This window comes from Coregonus clupeaformis, chromosome 18 (genome assembly GCF_020615455.1).
Source record: "Coregonus clupeaformis isolate EN_2021a chromosome 18, ASM2061545v1, whole genome shotgun sequence".
NCBI lineage: Eukaryota > Metazoa > Chordata > Actinopteri > Salmoniformes > Salmonidae > Coregonus > Coregonus clupeaformis.
The window spans coordinates 31609037-31632453 of NC_059209.1; the positions used below are offsets into that span (position 1 = coordinate 31609037).

The 23417-nt window shown below is 40.9% G+C and overlaps 1 protein-coding gene across 2 annotated transcripts in view; it reads left to right on the forward strand.

The window, feature by feature from the left end:
- LOC121581850 (COBW domain-containing protein 1) overlaps window positions 1–23417 on the forward strand; it is a 94356-nt gene that overhangs the window by 17417 nt on the left and 53522 nt on the right. For both annotated transcript variants that reach the window (XM_041897226.2, XM_041897225.2), the window contains exon 11: window positions 2195–2251. In XM_041897226.2, coding sequence (XP_041753160.1) covers window positions 2195–2251 — 57 coding nt within the window. The remainder of the gene's footprint in view (window positions 1–2194; window positions 2252–23417) is intronic.

A 23417-nucleotide genomic window follows, 5' to 3' on the forward strand; every position in this document is an offset into this window, starting at 1 on the left:
CCCCTCTCAATCAGAAAGATTTCTGGCTCCCAGGTGTCTTTTATACAGGTAACGAGCTAAGATTAGGAGCACACTCTTAAAGGGAGTGCTCCTAATCTCAGCTTGTTACCTGTATAAAAGACACCTGTCCACAGAAGCAATCAATCAATCAGATTCCAAACTCTCCACCATGGCCAAGATCAAAGAGCTCTCCAAGGATGTTAGGAACAAGATTGTAGACCTACACAAGGCTGGAATGGGCTACAAGACCATCGCCAAGCAGCTTGGTGAGAAGGTGACAACAGTTGGTGTGATTATTCGCAAATGGAAGAAACACAAAATAACTGTCAATCTCCCTCGGCCTGGGGCTCCATGAAAGATCTCACCTCGTGGAGTTGCAATGATCATGAGAACAGTGAGGAATCAGCCCAGAACTACACGGGAGGATCTTGTCAAATGATCTCAAGGCAGCTGGGACTATAGTCACCAATGAAACAATTGGTAACACACTACGCCGTGAAGGACTGAAATCCTGCAGCGCCCGCAAGGTCCCCCTGCTCAAGAAAGCACATATACAGGCCCGTCTGAAGTTTGCCAATGAACATCTGAATGATTCAGAGGAGAACTGGGTGAAAATGTTGTGGTCAGATGAGACCAAAATCGAGCTCTTTGGCATCAACTCAACTCGCCGTGTTTGGAGGAGGAGGAATGCTGCCTATGACCCCAAGAACACCATCCCCACCGTCAACCATCGAGGTGGAAACATTATGCTTTGGGGATGTTTTTCTGCTAAGGGGACAGGACAACTTCAACGCATCAAAGGGACGATGGACGGGGCCATGTACCGTCAAATATTGGGTGAGAACCTCCTTCCCTCAGCCAGGGCATTGAAAATGGGTCATGGATGGGTATTCCAGCATGACAATGACCCAAAACACACGGCCAAGGCAACAAAGGAGTGGCTCAAGAAGAAGCACATTAAGGTCCTGGAGTGGCCTAGCCAGTCTCCAGACCTTAATCCCATAGAAAATCTGTGGAGGGAGCTGAAGGTTCGAGTTGCCAAACGTCAGCCTCGAAACCTTAATGACTTGGAGAAGATCTGCAAAGAGGAGTGGAACAAAATCCCTCCTGAGATGTGTGCAAACCTGGTGGCCAACTACAAGAAACGTCTGACCTCTGTGATTGCCAACAAGGTTTTTGCCACCAAGTACTGTCATGTTTTGCAGAGGGGTCAAATATTTATTTCCCTCATTAAAATGCAAATCAATTCATAACATTTTTGACATGCGTCTTTCTGGATTTTTCTGTTGTTATTTTGTCTCTCACTGTTCAAATAAACCTACCATTAAAATTATAGACTGATCATTTCTTTGTCAGTGGGCAAACATACAAAATCAGCAGGGGATCAAATACTTTTTTCCCTCACTGTAGGTATGCTCGGTCTGTCTGTCTGTCTCAATACAGGAATATATTTTTTTTGTACTTACCTCTTTGATGCCTCGTTTTATACACACAGTTTTTTCACAGCTTAATTTCCCTTTCCTGCTGTCCCATCAGTCCTCTGGTTGCCTGGTGTTGTTGTTGATCCTACTGAGAGGAATGTCTACACACTCAACCACATTCTAAACCACTCTCAATCACATTCTAAACCACTCTCAACTCCATTCTAACCCACTCTCAACCACATTCTAAACCACTATCAACTCCATTCTAAACCACTCTCAACCACATTCTAAACCACTCTCAACTCCATTCTAAACCACTCTCAACTCCATTCTAAACCAATCTCAACCACATTCTAAACCACTCAACCACATTCTAAACCACTCTCAACTCCATTCTAAACCACTCTCAACTACATGATAAACCACTCTCAACTCCATTCTAAACCACTGTCAACCACAACTCCTGTCCTCCATGTGTCAATGGTTCTCTGTGGACTGGATCTTAAAGGGGCAATCTGCAGTTAAAACATTAACAAATTGTGGTATAAATGGCAGATTACCCCATTAAATGGTTAATAAAAGAGCAGATGAGTCCTATCCAGTCCAGTGGTATTGTGACATCAACATTGATGCTTTCATTACATATGAATGTTAAAATAAAAGCATAAAAGCATTGTTTGCACCTCCTAAGTTGACCCATAGCGTTATAATGAAACCAGAAATTAGCCATGTTTTACATGTTGACCTTTTTATCTTACTTGTTTCTCTAGGGTGGACCTATCTCAAGTTCTTGATCTGCATTCCTTCGACAACAAGGATGGTGTTAAGTAAGTGTCTACAGTACAGTGTGGCTTTGAATCAAAAGCACTCTCAACCACATTCTAAACCACTCTTAACCACATTCTTAACCACTCTCAACCACATTCTAAACCACTCTCAACCACATTCTAAACCACTCTCAACTCCATTCGAAACCACTCTCAACTCCATTCGAAACCACTCTCAACTCCATTCTAAACCACTCAACTCCATTCTAAACCACGCTCGACTCTATTCTAAACCACTCTCAATTACTTTCTAAACCACTCTCAACTCCATTCTAAACCACTCTCAACCACATTCTAATCCACTCTCAACTCCATTCTAAACCACTCTCAACTCCATTCTAAACAACGCTCAACTCCATTCTACACCACTGTCAACTCCATTCTAAACCACTGTCAACTCCATTCTCAACTCCATTCTCAGCCACATTCTAAACCACTCTCAACTCCAATCTAAACCGCTCTCAACTCCTTTCTAAACTCCTTTCTAAACTGCTCTCAACCCCATTCTAAACCACTGTCAACCACATTCTAAACCACTAGCAACCACATTCTAAACCACTCTCAATCACATTCTAAACCATTCTCAACCACATTCTAAACCACTCTCAACCACATTCTAAACCACTCTCAACCACATTCTAAACCACTCTCAACCACATTCTAAACTATTCTCAACCCCATTCTAAACCACTCTAAACTCCATGCTAAACCACTCTCAACTCCATTTTCAACTCCATTCTAAACCACTCTCAACCACATTCTAAACCATTCTCAACCCATTCTAAACCACTCTAAACTCCTTTGTAAACTACTCTCAACTCCATTCTCAACTCCATTCTAAACCATTCTCAACCCCATTCTACACCCCTCTCAACCCCATTCTAAACCACTCTAAATCACATTCTAAACCACTCTCAACCCCATTCTAAACCACTCTCAACTCCAATCTAAACCGCTCTCAACTCCATTCTCAACTCCTTTCTAAACTGCTCTCAACCCCATTCTAAACCACTGTCAACCACATTCTAAACCACTAGCAACCACATTCTAAACCACTCTCAATCACATTCTAAACCATTCTCAACCACATTCTAAACCACTCTCAACCACATTCTAAACCACTCTCAACCACATTCTAAACCACTCTCAACCACATTCTAAACTATTCTCAACCCCATTCTAAACCACTCTAAACTCCATGCTAAACCACTCTCAACTCCATTTTCAACTCCATTCTAAACCACTCTCAATCCATTCTAAACTACTCTCAACTCCATTCTAAACCTCTCAACTCCATTCTAAACGACTCAACTCCATTCTAAACCACTCTCACCTCCATTCTAAACACCTCTCTCAACTCCATTCTAAATGACGCTCAACTCCATTCTAAACCACTGTCAACTCCTTTCTAAACCACTGTCAACTCCATTCTAAACTACTCTCAACCATATTCTATACCACTCTCAACCACATTCTAAACCACTCTCAAACACATTCTAAACCACTCTCAACCACATTCTAAACCATTCTCAACCCCATTCTAAACCACTCTAAACTCCATGCTAAACCACTCTCAAATCCATTTTCAACTCCATTCTAAACCACTCTCAATTCCATTCTAAAGCACTCTCAACTCCATTGTAAACCACTCTCAACCACATTCTAAACCACTCTCAACCACATTCTAATCCACTCTCAACCACATTCTAAACCACTCTCAACCACATTCTAAACCACTCTCAACCCAATTCTAAACCACTCTCAACTCCATTCTCAACTCCATTCTAAACCACTCTCAACCACTTTCTAAACCACTCTCAACTCCATTCTAAACCACACTCAACTCCATTCTAAACCGCTTTCAATTACATTCTAAACCACTCTCAACTCTATTCTAAACCACTCTCAACCACTCTCAACTCCATTCTCAACTCCATTCTAAACCACTCTCAACCACTTTCTAAACTTCTCTCAACTCCATTCTAAACCACACTCAACTCCATTCTAAACCACTCTCAACTCCATTCTAAACCACTCTCAACTCCATTCTAAACCACTTTCAATTACATTCTAAACCACTCTCAACTCCATTCTAAACCACTCTCAACTCCATTCTCAACTCCATTCTAAAACACTCTTATCCACATTCTATACCACTCTCAACCACATTCTAAACCCCTCTCAACCACATTCTAAACCACTCTCAACTTAATTCTATACCACTCTCATCTCCATTCTAAATCATTCTCAACCACATTCTAAACCACTCTCAACTCCATTCTAAACCACTCTCAACTCCATTCTAAACGACGCTCAACTCCATTCTAAACGACGCTCAACTCCATTCTAAACCACTGTCAACTCCATTCTAAACCACTGTCAACTCCATTCTAAACCACTCTCAACTCCATTGTAAACTACTCTCAACCATATTCTAAACCACTCTCAACCACATTCTAAACCACTCTCAACCACATTCTAAACCATTCTCAACCCATTCTAAACCACTCTAAACTCCTTTGTAAACCACTCTCAACTCCATTCTCAACTCCATTCTAAACCATTCTCAACCCCATTCTACACCCCTCTCAACCCCATTGTACACCACTCTAAATCACATTCTAAACCACTCTCAACCCCATTCTAAACCACTCTCAACTCTATTCTAAACCGCTCTCAACCACTCTCAACTCCATTCTCAACTCCATTCTAAACCACTCTCAACCACTTTCTAAACTTCTCTCAACTCCATTCTAAACCACACTCAACTCCATTCTAAACCACTCTCAACTCCATTCTAAACCACTCTCAACTCCATTCTAAACCACTCTCAACCCCATTCTAAACCACTCTCAACCCCATTCTAAACCACTCTCAACTCCATTCTAAACCACTCTCAACCACATTCTAAACCACTCTCAACTCCATTCTAAACCACTCTCAACCCCATTCTAAACCACTCTCAACCCCATTCTAAACCACTCTCAACTCCATTCTAAACCACTCTCATCTCCATTCTAAACCACTCTCAACCCCATTCTAAACCACTCTCAACTCCATTCTAAACCACTCTAAACCATTCTAAACCACTCTCAACTCACATTCTAAACCACTCTCAACTCCATTTCTAAACACTCTCAACCCCATTCTAAACCACTCTCAACCACATTTCTAAACCATTCTCAACCCATTCTAAACCACTCTAAACTCCTTTGTAAACCACTCTCAACTCCATTCTCAACTCCATTCTAAACCACTCTCAACCACATTCTAAACCACTCTCAACCACATTCTAAACCACACTCAACCACATTCTAAACCATTCTCAACCCATTCTAAACCACTCTCAACTCCAATTCCTAAACGCTCTCAACTCCATTCTCAACTCCATTCTAAACCACTCTCAACCACATTCTAAACCACTCTCAACCACATTCTAAACCACTCTCAACCCCATTCTAAACCACTCTCAACCCCATTCTAAACCACTCTCAACCCCATTCTAAACCACTCTCAACTCCATTCTAAACCACTCTCAACCACATTCTAAACCACTCTCAACTCCATTCTAAACCACTCTCAACCCCATTCTAAACCACTCTCAACTCCATTCTAAACCACTCTCAACTCCATTCTCAACTCCATTCTAAACCACTCTCAATCCACATTCTATACCACTCTCAACCACATTCTAAACCCCTCTCAACCACATTCTAAACCACTCTCAACTTAATTCTATACCACTCTCATCTCCATTCTAAACGACTCTCAACTCCATTCTAAACGACGCTCAACTCCATTCTAAACCACTGTCAACTCCATTCTAAACCACTGTCAACTCCATTCTAAACCACTCTCAACTCCATTGTAAACTACTCTCAACCATATTCTAAACCACTCTCAACCACATTCTAAACCACTCTCAACCACATTCTAAACCACTCTAAACTCCTTTGTAAACCACTCTCAACTCCATTCTCAACTCCATTCTAAACCACTCTCAACTCCATTCTAAACCACTCTCAACCCCTTTCTAAACTTCTCTCAACTCCATTTCTAAACCACTCTCAACTCACATTCTAAACCACTTCAACTCCATTCTAAACCACTCTCAACTCCATTGTAAACCACTCTCAACCACATTCTAAACCACTCTCAACCACATTCTAAACCACTCTCAACCACATTCTAAACCACTCTCAACCACATTCTAAACCACTCTCAACCTCAATTCTAAACCACTCTCAACTCCATTCTCAACTCCATTCTAAACCACTCTCAACCCCATTTCTAAACCACTCTCAACTCCATTCTAAACCACTCTCAACTCACATTCTAAACCACTCTCAACCCCATTCTAAACCACTCTCAACTCTATTCTAAACCACTCTCAACCACTCTCAACTCCATTCTCAACTCCATTCTAAACCACTCTCAACCACTTTCTAAACTTCTCTCAACTCCATTCTAAACCACACTCAACTCCATTCTAAACCACTCTCAACTCCATTCTAAACCACTCTCAACTCCATTCTAAACCACTCTCAACCCCATTCTAAACCACTCTCAACTCCATTCTAAACCACTCTCAACTCCATTCTAAATCTCAACTCCATTCTAAACCACTCTCAACCACATTCTAAACCATTCTCAACCCATTCTAAACCACTCTCAACCCCATTCTAAACCACTCTCAACTCCATTCTAAACCACTCTCAACTCCATTCTAAACCACTCTCAACCACATTCTAAACCACTCTCAACTCCATTCTAAACCACTCTCAACCCATTCTAAACAACAAACCACTCTCAACTCCATTCTAAACCACTCTCAACCCCATTCTAAACCACTCTCAACTCCATTCTAAACCACTCTCAACTCCATTCTAAACCACTCTCAACCACATTCTAAACCACTCTCAACTCCATTCTAAACCACTCTCAACCCCATTCTAAACCACTCTCAACTCCATTCTAAACCACTCTCAACTCCATTCTCAACTCCATTCTAAAACACTCTTATCCACATTCTATACCACTCTCAACCACATTCTAAACCCCTCTCAACCACATTCTAAACCACTCTCAACTCCATTCTAAACCACTCTCAACTCCATTCTAAACCACTCTCAACCACATTCTAAACCACTCTCAACTCCATTCTAAACCACTCTCAACCACATTCTAAACCACTCTCAACCACATTCTAAACCACTCTCAACTACATTCTAAACCACTCTCAACTCCATTCTAAACCACTCTCAACTCCATTCTAAACCACTCTCAACTCCATTCTAAACCACTCTCAACTCCATTCTAAACTCCTTCTAAACCACTCAACTCCATTCTCAACTCCATTCTAAACCACTCTCAACTTCATTCTATACCACTCTCAACTCCATTCTAAACCACTCTCAACTCCATTCTAAACCACTCTCAACCACATTCTAAACCACTCTCAACTTCATTCTAAACCACTCTCAACTCCATTCTAAACCACTCTCAACTCCATTCTAAACCACTCTCAACCACATTCTAAACCACTCAACCACATTCTAAACCACTCTCAACTCCATTCTAAACCACTCTCAACTCCATTCTAAACCACTCTCAACCCCATTCTAAACCACTCTCAACTCCATTCTAAACCACTCTCAACTCCATTCTAAACCTCTCAACATTCTAAACCACTCTCAACTCCATTCTAAACCACTCTCAACTCCATTCTAAACCACTCTCAACTCCCATTCTAAACCACTCTCAACCCCATTCTAAACCACTCTCAACCACATTCTAAACCACTCTCAACCACATTCTAAACCACTCTCAACCACATTCTAAACCACTCTCAACCACATTCTAAACCACTCTCAACTCCATTCTAAACTTCAACCATTCTAAACCACTCTCAACCACATTTCTAAACCACTCTCAACCACATTCTAAACCACTCTCAACCACATTCTAAACCACTCTCAACCCCATTCTAAACCACTCTCAACTCCATTCTAAACAACCACTCTCAACTCCATTTTCAACTCCATTCTAAACCACTCTCAACTCCATTCTAAACCACTCTCAACTCCATTCTAAACCACTCTCAACTCCATTCTAAACTACTCTCATCTCCATTCTAAACCATTCTCAACCACATTCTAAACCACTCTCAACTCCATTCTAAACCACTCTCAACCACATTTCTAAACCACTCTCAACACATTCTAAACCACTCTCAACTCCATTCTAAACCACTCTCAACTCCATTCTAAACCACTCTCACTCCATTCTAAACCACTCTCAACCCCATTCTAAACCACTCTCAACCCCATTCTAAACCACTCTCAACTCCATTCTAAACCACTCTAAATCCCATTCTAAACCACTCTCAACCCCATTCTAAACCACTCTCAACTCCATTCTAAACCACTCTCAACCACATTCTAAACCACTCTCAACTCCATTCTAAACCACTCTCAACTCCATTCTAAACCACTCTCAACTCCATTCTAAACCACTCTCAACTCCATTCTAAACCACTCTCAACCCCATTCTAAACCACTCTCAACCCCATTCTAAACCACTCTCAACTCCATTCTAAACCACTCTCAACTCCATTCTAAACCACTCTCAACTCCATTCTAAACCACTCTCAACTCCATTCTAAACCACTCTCAACTCCATTCTAAACCACTCTCAACTCCATTCTAAACCACTCTCAACTCCATTCTAACTCCATTCTAAACCACTCTCAACCCCTTTCTAAACCACTCTCAACTCCATTCTAAACCACTCTCAACTCCATTCTAAACCACTCTCAACTCCATTCTAAACCACTCTCAACTCCATTCTAAACCACTCTCAACCACATTCTCAACCACTCTCAACTCCATTCTAAACCACTCTCAACTCACTTTCTAAACTACTCTCAACTCCATTTCTAAACCACTCTCAACTCCATTCTAAACCACTCTCAACTCCATTCTAAACCACTCTCAACTCCATTCTAAACCACTCTCAACCCCATTCTAAACCACTCTCAACCCCATTCTAAACCACTCTCAACCCCATTCTAAACCACTCTCAACTCCATTCTAAACCACTCTCAACTCCATTCTAAACCACTCTCAACTCCATTTTCAACTCCATTCTAAACCACTCTCAACCCCATTCTAAACCACTCTCAACCCCATTCTAAACCACTCTCAACTCCATTCTAAACCACTCTCAACCACATTCTAAACCACTCTCAACTCCATTCTAAACCACTCTCAACTCCATTCTAAACCACTCTCAACCCCATTCTAAACCACTCTCAACTCCATTCTAAACCACTCTCAACTCCATTCTAAACTACTCTCAACTCCATTCTAAACCACTCTCAACCCCATTCTAAACCACTCTCAACTCCATTTCTAAACCACTCTCAACTCCATTCTAAACCACTCTCAACCACATTCTAAACCACTCTCAACCCCATTCTAAACCACTCTCAACCCCATTCTAAACCACTCTCAACTCCATTCTAAACCACTCTCAACTCCATTCTAAACCACTCTCAACTCCATTCTCAACTCCATTCTAAAACACTCTCAACTCCATTCTAAACCACTCTCAACCACATTCTAAACCACTCTCAACTCCATTCTAAACCACTCTCAACTCCATTCTAAACCACTCTCAACCCCATTCTAAACCACTCTCAACCCCATTCTAAACCACTCTCAACTCCATTTCTAAACCACTCTCAACCACATTCTAAACCACTCTCAACCACATTCTAAACCACTCTAAACCACTCTCAACTCCATTCTAAACCACACTCCAACCCCATTCTAAACCACTCTCAACTCCATTCTAAACCACTCTCAACTCCATTCTAAACCACTCTCAACTCCATTACTCAACTCCATTCTAAACCACTCTCAACCCCATTCTAAACCACTCTCAACTCCCATTCTAAACCACTCTCAACTCCATTTCTAAACCACTCTCAACCACATTCTAAACCACTCTCAACTCCATTTTCTAAACCACTCTCAACTCCATTCTAAACCACTCTCAACTCCATTCTAAACCATTCTCAACTCCATTCTAAACCACTCTCAACCCCATTCTAAACCACTCTCAACCCCATTCTAAACAACTCAACCACATTCTAAACCACTCTCAACCCAATTCTAAACCACTCTCAACTCCATTTCTAAACCACTCTCAACTCCATTCTAAACCACTCTCAACCCCATTCTAAACCACTCTCAACTCCCATTCTAAACCACTCTCAACTACATTCTAAACCACTCTCAACTCTATTCTAAACCACTCTCAACCACTCTCAACTCCATTCTCAACTCCATTCTAAACCACACTCAACTCCATTCTAAACCACTCTCAACTCCATTCTCCACTCCATTCTAAACTGCTCTCAACCACATTCTAAACCACTCTCAAATACATTCTAAACCACTCTCAACCAATCTCAACTCCATTCTAAACCACTCTCAACTCCATTCTAAACCACTCTCAACCCATTCTAAACCACTCTCAACTCCATTCTAAACCACTCTCAACCACATTCTAAACCACTCTCAACTCCATTCTAAACCACTCTCAACTCCATTCTAAACCACTCTCAACCATTTCAACTCCATTCTAAACCACTCTCAACTACTCTCAACTCCATTCTAAACCACTCTCAACTCCATTCTAAACCACTCTCAACTCCATTTTCAACTCCATTCTAAACCACTCTCAACTCCCATTCTAAACCACTCTCAACTCCATTCTAAACCACTCTCAACCCCATTCTAAACCACTCTCAACTCCATTCTAAACCACTCTATCCATTCTAAACCACTCTCAACCCCATTCTAAACCACTCTCAACTCCATTCTAAACCACTCTCAACTCCATTCTAAACCACTCTCAACCACATTCTAAACCACTCTCAACTCCATTCTAAACCACTCTCAACCACATTCTAAACCACTCTCAACCCCATTCTAAACCACTCTCAACCCATTCTCAAACCACATTCTAAACCACTCTCAACCCCATTCTAAACCACTCTCAACTCCATTCTAAACCACTCTCAACCTTCTCAACCATTCTCAACTCCATTCTAAACCACTCTCAATCCACATTCTAAACCACTCTCAACTCCATTCTAAACCACTCTCAACTCCATTCTAAACCACTCTCAACTCCATTCTAAACCACTCTCAACTCCATTCTAAACCACTCTCAACTCACATTCTAAACCACTCTCAACCCCATTCTAAACCACTCTCAACTCCATTCTAAACCACTCTCAACTCCATTCTCAACTCCATTCTAAACACTCTTACCTCCATTCTAAACCACTCTCAACCACATTCTAAACCACTCTAAACCACATTCTAAACCACTCTCAACCACATTCTAAACCACTCTCAACTCCATTCTAAACCACTCTCAACCACATTCTAAACCGCACTCAACTCCATTCTAAACCACTCTCAACCACATTCTAAACCACTCTCAACCCACATTCTAAACCACTCTCAAACTCCATTCTAAAACCACTCTCAACTCCATTCTAAACCACTCTCAACTCCATTCTAAACCACTCTCAACCCCATTCTACACCCCTCTCAACCCCATTCTAAACCACTCTAAATCACATTCTAAACCACTCTCAACCCCATTCTAAACCACTCTCAACTCCAATCTAAACCGCTCTCAACTCCATTCTCAACTCCTTTCTAAACTGCTCTCAACCCCATTCTAAACCACTGTCAACCACATTCTAAACCACTAGCAACCACATTCTAAACCACTCTCAATCACATTCTAAACCATTCTCAACCACATTCTAAACCACTCTCAACCACATTCTAAACCACTCTCAACCACATTCTAAACCACTCTCAACCACATTCTAAACCACTCTCAACCCCATTCTAAACCACTCTAAACTCCATGCTAAACCACTCTCAACTCCATTTTCAACTCCATTCTAAACCCCCTAACTATCTCAACTCCATTCTAAACGACTCAACTCCATTCTAAACCACTCTCACCTCCATTCTAAACACCTCTCTCAACTCCATTCTAAATGACGCTCAACTCCATTCTAAACCACTGTCAACTCCTTTCTAAACCACTGTCAACTCCATTCTAAACTACTCTCAACCATATTCTATACCACTCTCAACCACATTCTAAACCACTCTCAAACACATTCTAAACCACTCTCAACCACATTCTAAACCATTCTCAACCCCATTCTAAACCACTCTAAACTCCATGCTAAACCACTCTCAAATCCATTTTCAACTCCATTCTAAACCACTCTCAATTCCATTCTAAAGCACTCTCAACTCCTTTCTAAACTTCTCTCAACTCCATTCTAAACCACTCTCAACCACATTCTAAACCGCACTCAACTCCATTCTATACCACTCTCAACTCCATTGTAAACCACTCTCAACCACATTCTAAACCACTCTCAACCACATTCTAATCCACTCTCAACCACATTCTAAACCACTCTCAACCACATTCTAAACCACTCTCAACCCAATTCTAAACCACTCTCAACTCCATTCTCAACTCCATTCTAAACCACTCTCAACCACTTTCTAAACCACTCTCAACTCCATTCTAAACCACACTCAACTCCATTCTAAACCGCTTTCAATTACATTCTAAACCACTCTCAACTCTATTCTAAACCACTCTCAACCACTCTCAACTCCATTCTCAACTCCATTCTAAACCACTCTCAACCACTTTCTAAACTTCTCTCAACTCCATTCTAAACCACACTCAACTCCATTCTAAACCACTCTCAACTCCATTCTAAACCACTCTCAACTCCATTCTAAACCACTCTCAACCCCATTCTAAACCACTCTCAACCCCATTCTAAACCACTCTCAACCCCATTCTAAGCCACTCTCAACTCCATTCTAAACCACACTCAACTCCATTCTAAACCACTCTCAACTCCATTTTCAACTCCATTATAAACCACTCTCAACCCCATTCTAAACCACTCTCAACTCCATTCTAAACCACTCTCAACTCCATTCTAAACCACTCTCAACCACATTCTAAACCACACTCAACTCCATTCTAAACCACTATATCACATTCTAAATCACTCAACCACATTCTAAACCACTCTCAACTTAATTCTATACCACTCTCATCTCCATTCTAAACCACTCTCAACTCCATTCTAAACCACTCTCAACCCCATTCTAAACCACTCTCAACTCCATTCTAAACCACTCTCAACTCCATTCTAAACCACTCTCAACCACATTCTAAACCACTCTCAACTCCATTCTAAACCACTCTCAACCCCATTCTAAACCACTCTCAACTCCATTCTAAACCACTCTCAACTCCATTCTAAACCACTCTCAACTCTATTCTCAACTCCATTCTAAAACACTCTTATCCACATTCTATACCACTCTCAACCACATTCTAAACCCCTCTCAACCACATTCTAAACCACTCTCAACTCCATTCTAAACCACTCTCAACTCCATTCTAAACCACTCTCAACCCCATTCTAAACCACTCTCAACTCCATTTTAAACCCTTCTCAACCACATTCTAAACCATCTCTCAACCACATTCTAAACCACTCTAAACCACTCTCAACTCCATTCTAAACCACACTCAACTCCATTCTAAACCACTCTCAACTCCATTCTGAACCACTCTCAACTCCATTCTAAACCACTCTCAACTCCATTCTCAACTCCATTCTAAACCACTCTCAACCCCATTCTACACCACTCTCAACCCCATTCTAAAACCACTCTCAACTCCATTCTAAACCACTCTCAACCCCATTCTAAACCACTCTCAACCCCATTCTAAACCACTCTCAACTTCATTCTAAACCGCTCTCAACTCCTTTCTATCCCCAACTCCTTTCTAAACCTTCTCAACTCCATTCTAAACCACTCTCAACCACATTCTAAACCACTAGCAACCACATTCTAAACCACTCTCAACCACATTCTAAACCACTCTCAACTCACATTTCTAAACCACTCTCAACTCCATTCTAAACCACTCTCAACCACATTCTAAACCACTCCTCAACTCTTTCTAAACCACTCTCAACTCCATTTCTAAACCACTCCCTTCTCAACTCCATTCTAAATCACTCTCAACCACATTCTAAACACCTCTCAGCTCCTTCTCAACTCCATTCTAAACCACTCTCAACTCCATTCTAAACCACTCTCAACTTTATTCTAAACCACTCTCAACTCCATTCCTAAGCCACTCTCAACCACATTCTAAATCCACTCTCAACCACTTTCTAAACCCTCTCCACTTTCTCAACTCCATTCTACCCTCTAAACCTTTCTCCACTCCATTCTAAACTGCTCTCAACCACATTCTAAGCCACTCTCAAACTACATTTCTAAACCACTCTCAACCCCATTTCTAATCCACTCTCAACTACATTCTAAACCACTCTCAACTCCATTCTAAACCACTCTCAACACATTCTCAACTCCATTCTCAACCACATTCTAAACCACTCTCAACCACATTCTATACCACTCTCAACCACATTCTAAACCACTCTCAACTCCATTCTAAACCACTCTCAACTCCTTCCATTCTAAACCACTCTCAACTCCTTCATTCTAAACCACTCTCAACCACATTCTAAACCACTCTCAACTCCATTCTAAACCACTCTCAACTCCATTCTAAACCACTCTCAACTCCATTCTAAACCACTCTCAACTCCATTCTAAACCACTGTCAACTCCATTCTAAACCACTCTCAACTCCATTCCTAAACCACTCTCAACTCCATTCCTAAACCACTCTCAACTCCATTCTAAACCACTCTCATCTTCTCACCACTCTAAACCACTTCTAAACCACTCTCAACTCCATTCTAAACCACTCTCAACCACATTCTAAACCACTCTCAACTCACCATTCTAAACCACTCTCAACTCCATTCCTAAACCACTCTCAACCCCATTCTAAACCACTCTCAACTCCATTCTAAACCACTCTCAACCACATTCTAAACCACTCAACCACATTCTAAACCACTCTCAACTCCATTCTAAACCACTCTCAACTCCATTCTAAACCACTCTCAACTCCATTCTGAACCACTCTCAACTCCATTCTAAACCACTCTCAACTCCATTCTCAACTCCATTCTAAACCACTCTCAACCCCATTCTAAACCACTCTCAACTCCATTCTAAACCACTCTCAACTCCATTCTAAACCACTCTCAACCACATTCTAAACCACTCTCAACTCCATTCTAAACCACTCTCACTCCATTCTAATACCCTCTCAACTCCATTCTAAACCACTCTCAACTCCACTTTCTAAACCACTCTCAACTCCATTCTAAACCACTCTCAACCACATTCTAAACCACTCTCAACCACATTCTAAACCACTCTCAACCCCATTCTAAACCACTCTCAACTCCATTCTAAACCACTCTCAACTCCATTCTAAACCACTCTCAACCACATTCTAAACCACTCTCAACTCTTTTCTAAACCACTCTCAACTCCATTCTAAACCACTCTCAACCCCATTCTAAACCACTCTCAACCACATTCTAAACCACCCACTCTCAACTCCATTCTAAACCACTCTCAACTCCATTCTAAACCCACTCTCAACTCCATTCTAAACCACTCTCAACTCCATTCTAAACCACTCTCACCTTCTAACCTCTTTCCATTCTAAACCACTCTCACCCTCTCAACTCCATTCTAAACCACTCTCAATCACCACTCCATTCTAAACTACTCTCAACCACATTCTAAACCACTCTCAAATACATTTCTAAACCACTCTCAACCACATTCTAAACCACTCTCAACTCCATTTCTAAACCACTCTCAACTCCATTCTAAACCACTCTCAACTCCATTCTCAACTCCATTCTCGACCACATTCTAAACCACTCTCAACCACATTCTATCCACTCTCAACACTCTAACCCTCATCCTTCTAAAACCACTCTCAACTCCATTCTAAACCACTCTCAACTCCCACTCCATTTAAACCACTCTCAACCCCATTCTAAACCACTCTCAACTCCATTCTAAACCACTCTCAACTCCATTCTAAACCACTCTCAACCACATTCTAAACCACACTCAACTCCATTCTAAACCACTCTATCACATTCTAAACCACTCAACCACATTCTAAACCACTCTCAACCCATTCTATACCACTCTAATCTCCATTCCAAATCCTTCTCACCCTTCTAAACCACTCTCCCCATTCTAAACCCTCTCAACCCATTCTAAACCACTCTCAACCCCATTCTACCCCTCTCACCCCATTGACGCCACTCTAACTCACATTCTAAACCACTCTCAACCCCATTCTAAACCACTCTCAACTCTATTCTAAACCGCTCTCAACCACTCTCAACTCCATTCTCAACTCCATTCTAAACCACTCTCAACCACTTTCTAAACTTCTCTCAACTCCATTCTAAACCACACTCAACTCCATTCTAAACCACTCTCAACTCCATTCTAAACCACTCTCAACTCCATTCTAAACCACTTTCAATTACATTCTAAACCACTCTCAACCCCATTCTAAACCACTCTCAACTCCATTCTAAACCACTCTCAACTCCATTCTCAACTCCATTCTAAAACCCTCTTATCCATTCTATACCACTCTCAACCACATTCTAAACCCTCTCAACCCCATTCTAAACCACTCTCAACCACATTCTAAACCACTCTCAACTCCATTCTAAACATTCTCAACCACATTCTAAACCACTCTCAACTCCATTTCTAAACCACTCTGAACCCATTCTAAACCACTCTCAACCATTCTAAACCACTCTCAACTCCATTCTAAACCCTCTCAACTCCATTCTAAACCACTCTCAACCATTCTAAACCATTCTCAACTCCATTCCTAAACACTCTCAACTCTCTCAACCATTCTCAACTCCATTCTAAACCACTCTCACCCCATTCTACACCCCTCTCAACCCCATTCTCCTCTAAATCACATTCTAAACCACTCTCAACTCCATTCTAAACCACTCTCAGCTCCAATCTAAACCGCTCTCAACTCCATTCTCAACTCCTTTCTAAACTGCTCTCAACCCCATTCTAAACCACTGTCAACCACATTCTAAACCACTCGCAACCACATTCTAAACCACTCTCAATCACATTCTAAACCATTCTCAACCACATTCTAAACCACTCTCAACCACATTCTAAACTACATTCTAAACCACTCTCAACCACATTCTAAACTATTCTCAACCCCATTCTAAACCACTCTAAACTCCATGCTAAACCACTCTCAACTCCATTTTCAACTCCATTCTAAACCACTGTCAACTCCATTCTAAACCACTGTCAACTCCATTCTAAACCACTCAACTCCATTCTAAACCACTCTCAACTCCATTCTAAATGACGCTCAACTCCATTCTAAACCACTGTCAACTCCTTTGTAAACCACTGTCAACTCCATTCTAAACTACTCTCAACCATATTCTATACCACTCTCAACCACATTCTAAACCACTCTCAAACACATTCTAAACCACTCTCAACCACATTCTAAACCATTCTCAACCCCATTCTAAACCACTCTAAACTCCATCAACCACTCTCAAATCCATTTTCAACTCCATTCTAAACCACTCTCAATTCCATTCTAAACCACTCTCAACTCCATTCTAAACCACTCTCAACTCCATTCTAAACCACTCTCAACCACATTCTAAACCACTCTCAACTCCATTTCTAAACCACTCTCAACTCCATCTAAACTCACTCAACTCCATTCTAAATCACTCTCAACCACATTCTAAACACCTCTCAACTCCGTTCTCAACTCCATTCTAAACCACTCTCAACTCCATTCTAAACCACTCTCAACTTCATTCTAAACCACTCTCAACTCCATTCTAAACCACTCTCAACCACATTCTAATCCAGTCTTAACCCCATTCTAAACCACTCTCAACCACTTCTCAGCTCCATTCTAAACCACTCTCAACTCTGTTCTCCACTCCATTCTAAACTGCTCTCAACCACATTCTAAACCACTCTCAAATACATTCTAAACCACTCTCAACCACATTCTAATCCACTCTCAACTTCATTCTAAACCACTCTCAACTCCATTCTAAACCACTCTCAACTTCATTTCTCAACTCCATTCTCAACCACATTCTAAACCAGCTCTCAACCACATTCTATACCACTCTCAACCACAATCTAAACCACTCTCATCCACATTCTAAAACACTCTCAACTCCGTTCTCAATCTCCATTCTAAACCACTCTCAACTCCATTTTCAACTCCATTATAAACCACTCTCAACCCCATTCTAAAACCACTCTCAACTCCATTCTAAACCACTCTCAACTCCATTCTAAACCACTCTCAACCACATTCTAAACCACACTCAACTCCATTCTAAACCACTATATCACATTCTAAACCACTCAACCACATTCTAAACCACTCTCAACTTAATTCTATACCAATCTAATCTCCATTCCAAATCATTCTCAACCACATTCTAAACCACTCTCAACCCCATTCTAAACAACTCTCAACCCCATTCTAAACCATTCTCAACCCCATTCTACACCCCTCTCAACCCCATTGTACACCACTCTAAATCACATTCTAAACCACTCTCAACCCCATTCTAAACCACTCTCAACTCTATTCTAAACTGGCTCTCAACCACTCTCAACTCCATTCTCAACTCCATTCTAAACCACTCTCAACCATTCTAAACTTCTCTCAACTCCATTCTAAACCACACTCAACTCCATTTCTAAACCACTCTCAACTCCATTTCTAAACCACTCTCAACTCCATTCTAAACCACTTTCAATTACATTCTAAACCACTCTCAACCCCATTCTAAACCACTCTCAACTCCATTCTAAACCACTCTCAACTCCATTCTCAACTCCATTCTAAAACACTCTTATCCACATTCTATACCACTCTCAACCACATTCTAAACCCCTCTCAACCACATTCTAAACCACTCTCAACTTAATTCTATACCACTCTCATCTCCATTCTAAATCATTCTCAACCACATTCTAAACCACTCTCAACTCCATTCTAAACCACTCTGAACCACATTCTAAACCACTCTCAACCACATTCTAAACCACTCTCAACTCCATTCTAAACCACTCTCAACTCCATTCTAAACCACTCTCAACCACATTCTGAACCACTCTCAACTCCATTCTAAACCACTCTAAACTCCTTTGTAAACTACTCTCAACTCCATTCTCAACTCCATTCTAAACCATTCTCAACCCCATTCTACACCCCTCTCAACCCCATTCTAAACCACTCTAAATCACATTCTAAACCACTCTCAACCCCATTCTAAACCACTCTCAACTCCAATCTAAACCGCTCTCAACTCCATTCTCAACTCCTTTCTAAACTGCTCTCAACCCCATTCTAAACCACTGTCAACCACATTCTAAACCACTAGCAACCACATTCTAAACCACTCTCAATCACATTCTAAACCATTCTCAACCACATTCTAAACCACTCTCAACCACATTCTAAACCACTCTCAACCACATTCTAAACCACTCTCAACCACATTCTAAACTATTCTCAACCCCATTCTAAACCACTCTAAACTCCATGCTAAACCACTCTCAACTCCATTTTCAACTCCATTCTAAACCTCTCAACTCCATTCTAAACGACTCAACTCCATTCTAAACCACTCTCACCTCCATTCTAAACACCTCTCTCAACTCCATTCTAAATGACGCTCAACTCCATTCTAAACCACTGTCAACTCCTTTCTAAACCACTGTCAACTCCATTCTAAACTACTCTCAACCATATTCTATACCACTCTCAACCACATTCTAAACCACTCTCAAACACATTCTAAACCACTCTCAACCACATTCTAAACCATTCTCAACCCCATTCTAAACCACTCTAAACTCCATGCTAAACCACTCTCAAATCCATTTTCAACTCCATTTCTAAACCACTCTCAATTCCATTCTAAAGCACTCTCAACTCCATTCTAAACCTCTCTCAACTCCATTCTAAACCACTCTCAACCACTTCTAAACCACTCACCACTTCTAAACCGCACTCAACTCCATTCTATACCACTCTCAACTCCATTGTAAACCACTCTCAACCACATTCTAAACCACTCTCAACCACATTCTAATCCACTCTCAACCACATTCTAAACCACTCTCAACCACATTCTAAACCACTCTCAACCCAATTCTAAACCACTCTCAACTCCATTCTCAACTCCATTCTAAAACACTCTCAACCACTTTCTAAACCACTCTCAACTCCATTCTAAACCACACTCAACTCCATTCTAAACCGCTTTCAATTACATTCTAAACCACTCTCAACTCTATTCTAAACCACTCTCAACCACTCTCAACTCCATTCTCAACTCCATTCTAAACCACTCTCAACCACTTTCTAAACTTCTCTCAACTCCATTCTAAACCACACTCAACTCCATTCTAAACCACTCTCAACTCCATTCTAAACCACTCTCAACTCCATTCTAAACCACTCTCAACTCCATTCTAAACCACTCTCAACTCCATTATAAACACCTCTCTCAACTCCTTTCTAAACCAATCTCAACCCCTTTCTAAACCACTCTCATCTCCATTCTAAACCACTCTCAACTCCATTCTAAACCACTCTCAACTCCCATTTCTAAACCACTCTCAACTCCATTCTAAACCACTCTCAACTCCATTCTAAACCACTCTCAACCCCATTCTAAACCACTCTCAACTCCATTCTAAACCATTCTCAACCACATTTCTAAACCACTCTCAACCACATTCTAAACCACTCTCAACCACATTCTAAACCACTCTCAACCACATTCTAAACTATTCTCAACCCCATTCTAAACCACTCTAAACTCCATGCTAAACCACTCTCAACTCCATTTTCAACTCCATTCTAAACCCTCTCAACTCCATTCTAAACGACTCTCAACTCCATTCTAACCACTCTCACCTCCATTCTAAACCCTCTCTCAACTCCATTCTAAACGACGCTCAACTCCATTCTAAACCACTACTCCTTTCTAAACCACTGTCAACTACATTCTAAACTACTCTCAACCATATTCTATACCACTCTCAACCACATTCTAAACCACTCTCAAACACATTCTAAACCACTCTCAACCACATTCTAAACCACTCTCAACTCCATTCTAAACCACTCTCAACTCCATTCTAAACCACTCTCAACCACATTCTAAACCACTCTCAACCCCATTCTAAACACCTCTCTCAACTCCATTCTAAACCACTCTCAACCACATTTCTAAACTCTCTGTTTCAACTCCATTCTAAACCACTCTCAACTCCATTTCTAAACCACTCTCAACTCCATTCTAAACCACTCTCAACTCCATTCTAAACCACTCTCAACCACATTCTAATCCTCTCACATTTCTAAACCACTCTCAACTCTCAACTCCATTCTAAACCACTCTAAACTCTTTTCCACTCCATTCTAAACTGCTCTCAACCACATTCTAAACCACTCTCAAATACATTCTAAACCACTCTCAACCACATTCTAATCCACTCTCAACTACATTCTAAACCACTCTCAACTCCATTCTAAACCGCTCTCAACTACATTCTCAACTCCATTCTCAACCACATTCTAAACCGCTCTCAACCACATTCTATACCACTCTCAACCACAATCTAAACCACTCTCATCCACATTCTAAAACACTCTCAACTCCGTTCACAATTCCATTCTAAACCACTCTCAACTCCATTTTCAACTCCATTATAAACCACTTTCAACCCCATTCTAAAACACTCTCAACTCCATTCTAAACCACTCTCAACTCCATTCTAAACCACTCTCAACCACATTCTAAACCACACTCAACTCCATTCTAAACCACTATATCACATTCTAAACCACTCAACCACATTCTAAACCACTCTCAACTTAATTCTATACCAATCTAATCTCCATTCCAAATCATTCTCAACCACATTCTAAACCACTCTCAACCCCATTCTAAACAACTCTCAACCACATTCTAAACCATTCTCAACCCCATTCTACACCCCTCTCAACCCCATTGCTACACCACTCTCAAATCACATTCTAAACCACTCTCAACCCCATTCTAAACCACTCTCAACTCTATTCTAAACCGCTCTCAACCACTCTCAACTCCATTCTCAACTCCATTCTAAACCACTCTCAACCACTTTCTAAACTTCTCTCAACTCCATTCTAAACCACACTCAACTCCATTCTAAACCACTCTCAACTCCATTCTAAACCACTCTCAACTCCATTCTAAACCACTCTCAACTCCATTCTAAACCACTCTCAACTCCATTCTAAACCACTCTCAACTCCATTCTCAACTCCATTCTAAAACACTCTTATCCACATTCTATACCACTCTCAACCACATTCTAAACCCCTCTCAACCACATTCTAAACCACTCTCAACTTAATTCTATACCACTCTCATCTCCATTCTAAATCATTCTCAACCACATTCTAAACCACTCTCAACTCCATTCTAAACCACTCTGAACCACATTCTAAACCACTCTCAACCACATTCTAAACCACTCTCAACTCCATTCTAAAACCACTCTCAACTCCATTCTAAACCACTCTCAACCACATTCTAAACCATTCTCAACCCATTCTAAACCACTCTAAACTCCTTTGTAAACTACTCTCAACTCCATTCTCAACTCCATTCTAAACCATCTCAACCCCATTCTACCCCTCTCCCCCATTCCTAAACCACTCTAAATCACATTCTAAACCACTCTCAACCCCATTCTAAACCACTCTCAACTCCAATCTAAACCGCTCTCAACTCCATTCTCAACTCCTTTCTAAACTGCTCTCAACCCCATTCTAAACCACTGTCAACCACATTCTAAAACCACTAGCAACCCCATTCTAAACCACTCTCAACTCACATTCTAAACCATTCTCAACCACATTTCTAAACCACTCTCAACCACATTCTAAACCACTCTCAACCACATTCTAAACCACTCTCAACCAATTCTAAACTATTCTCAACCCCATT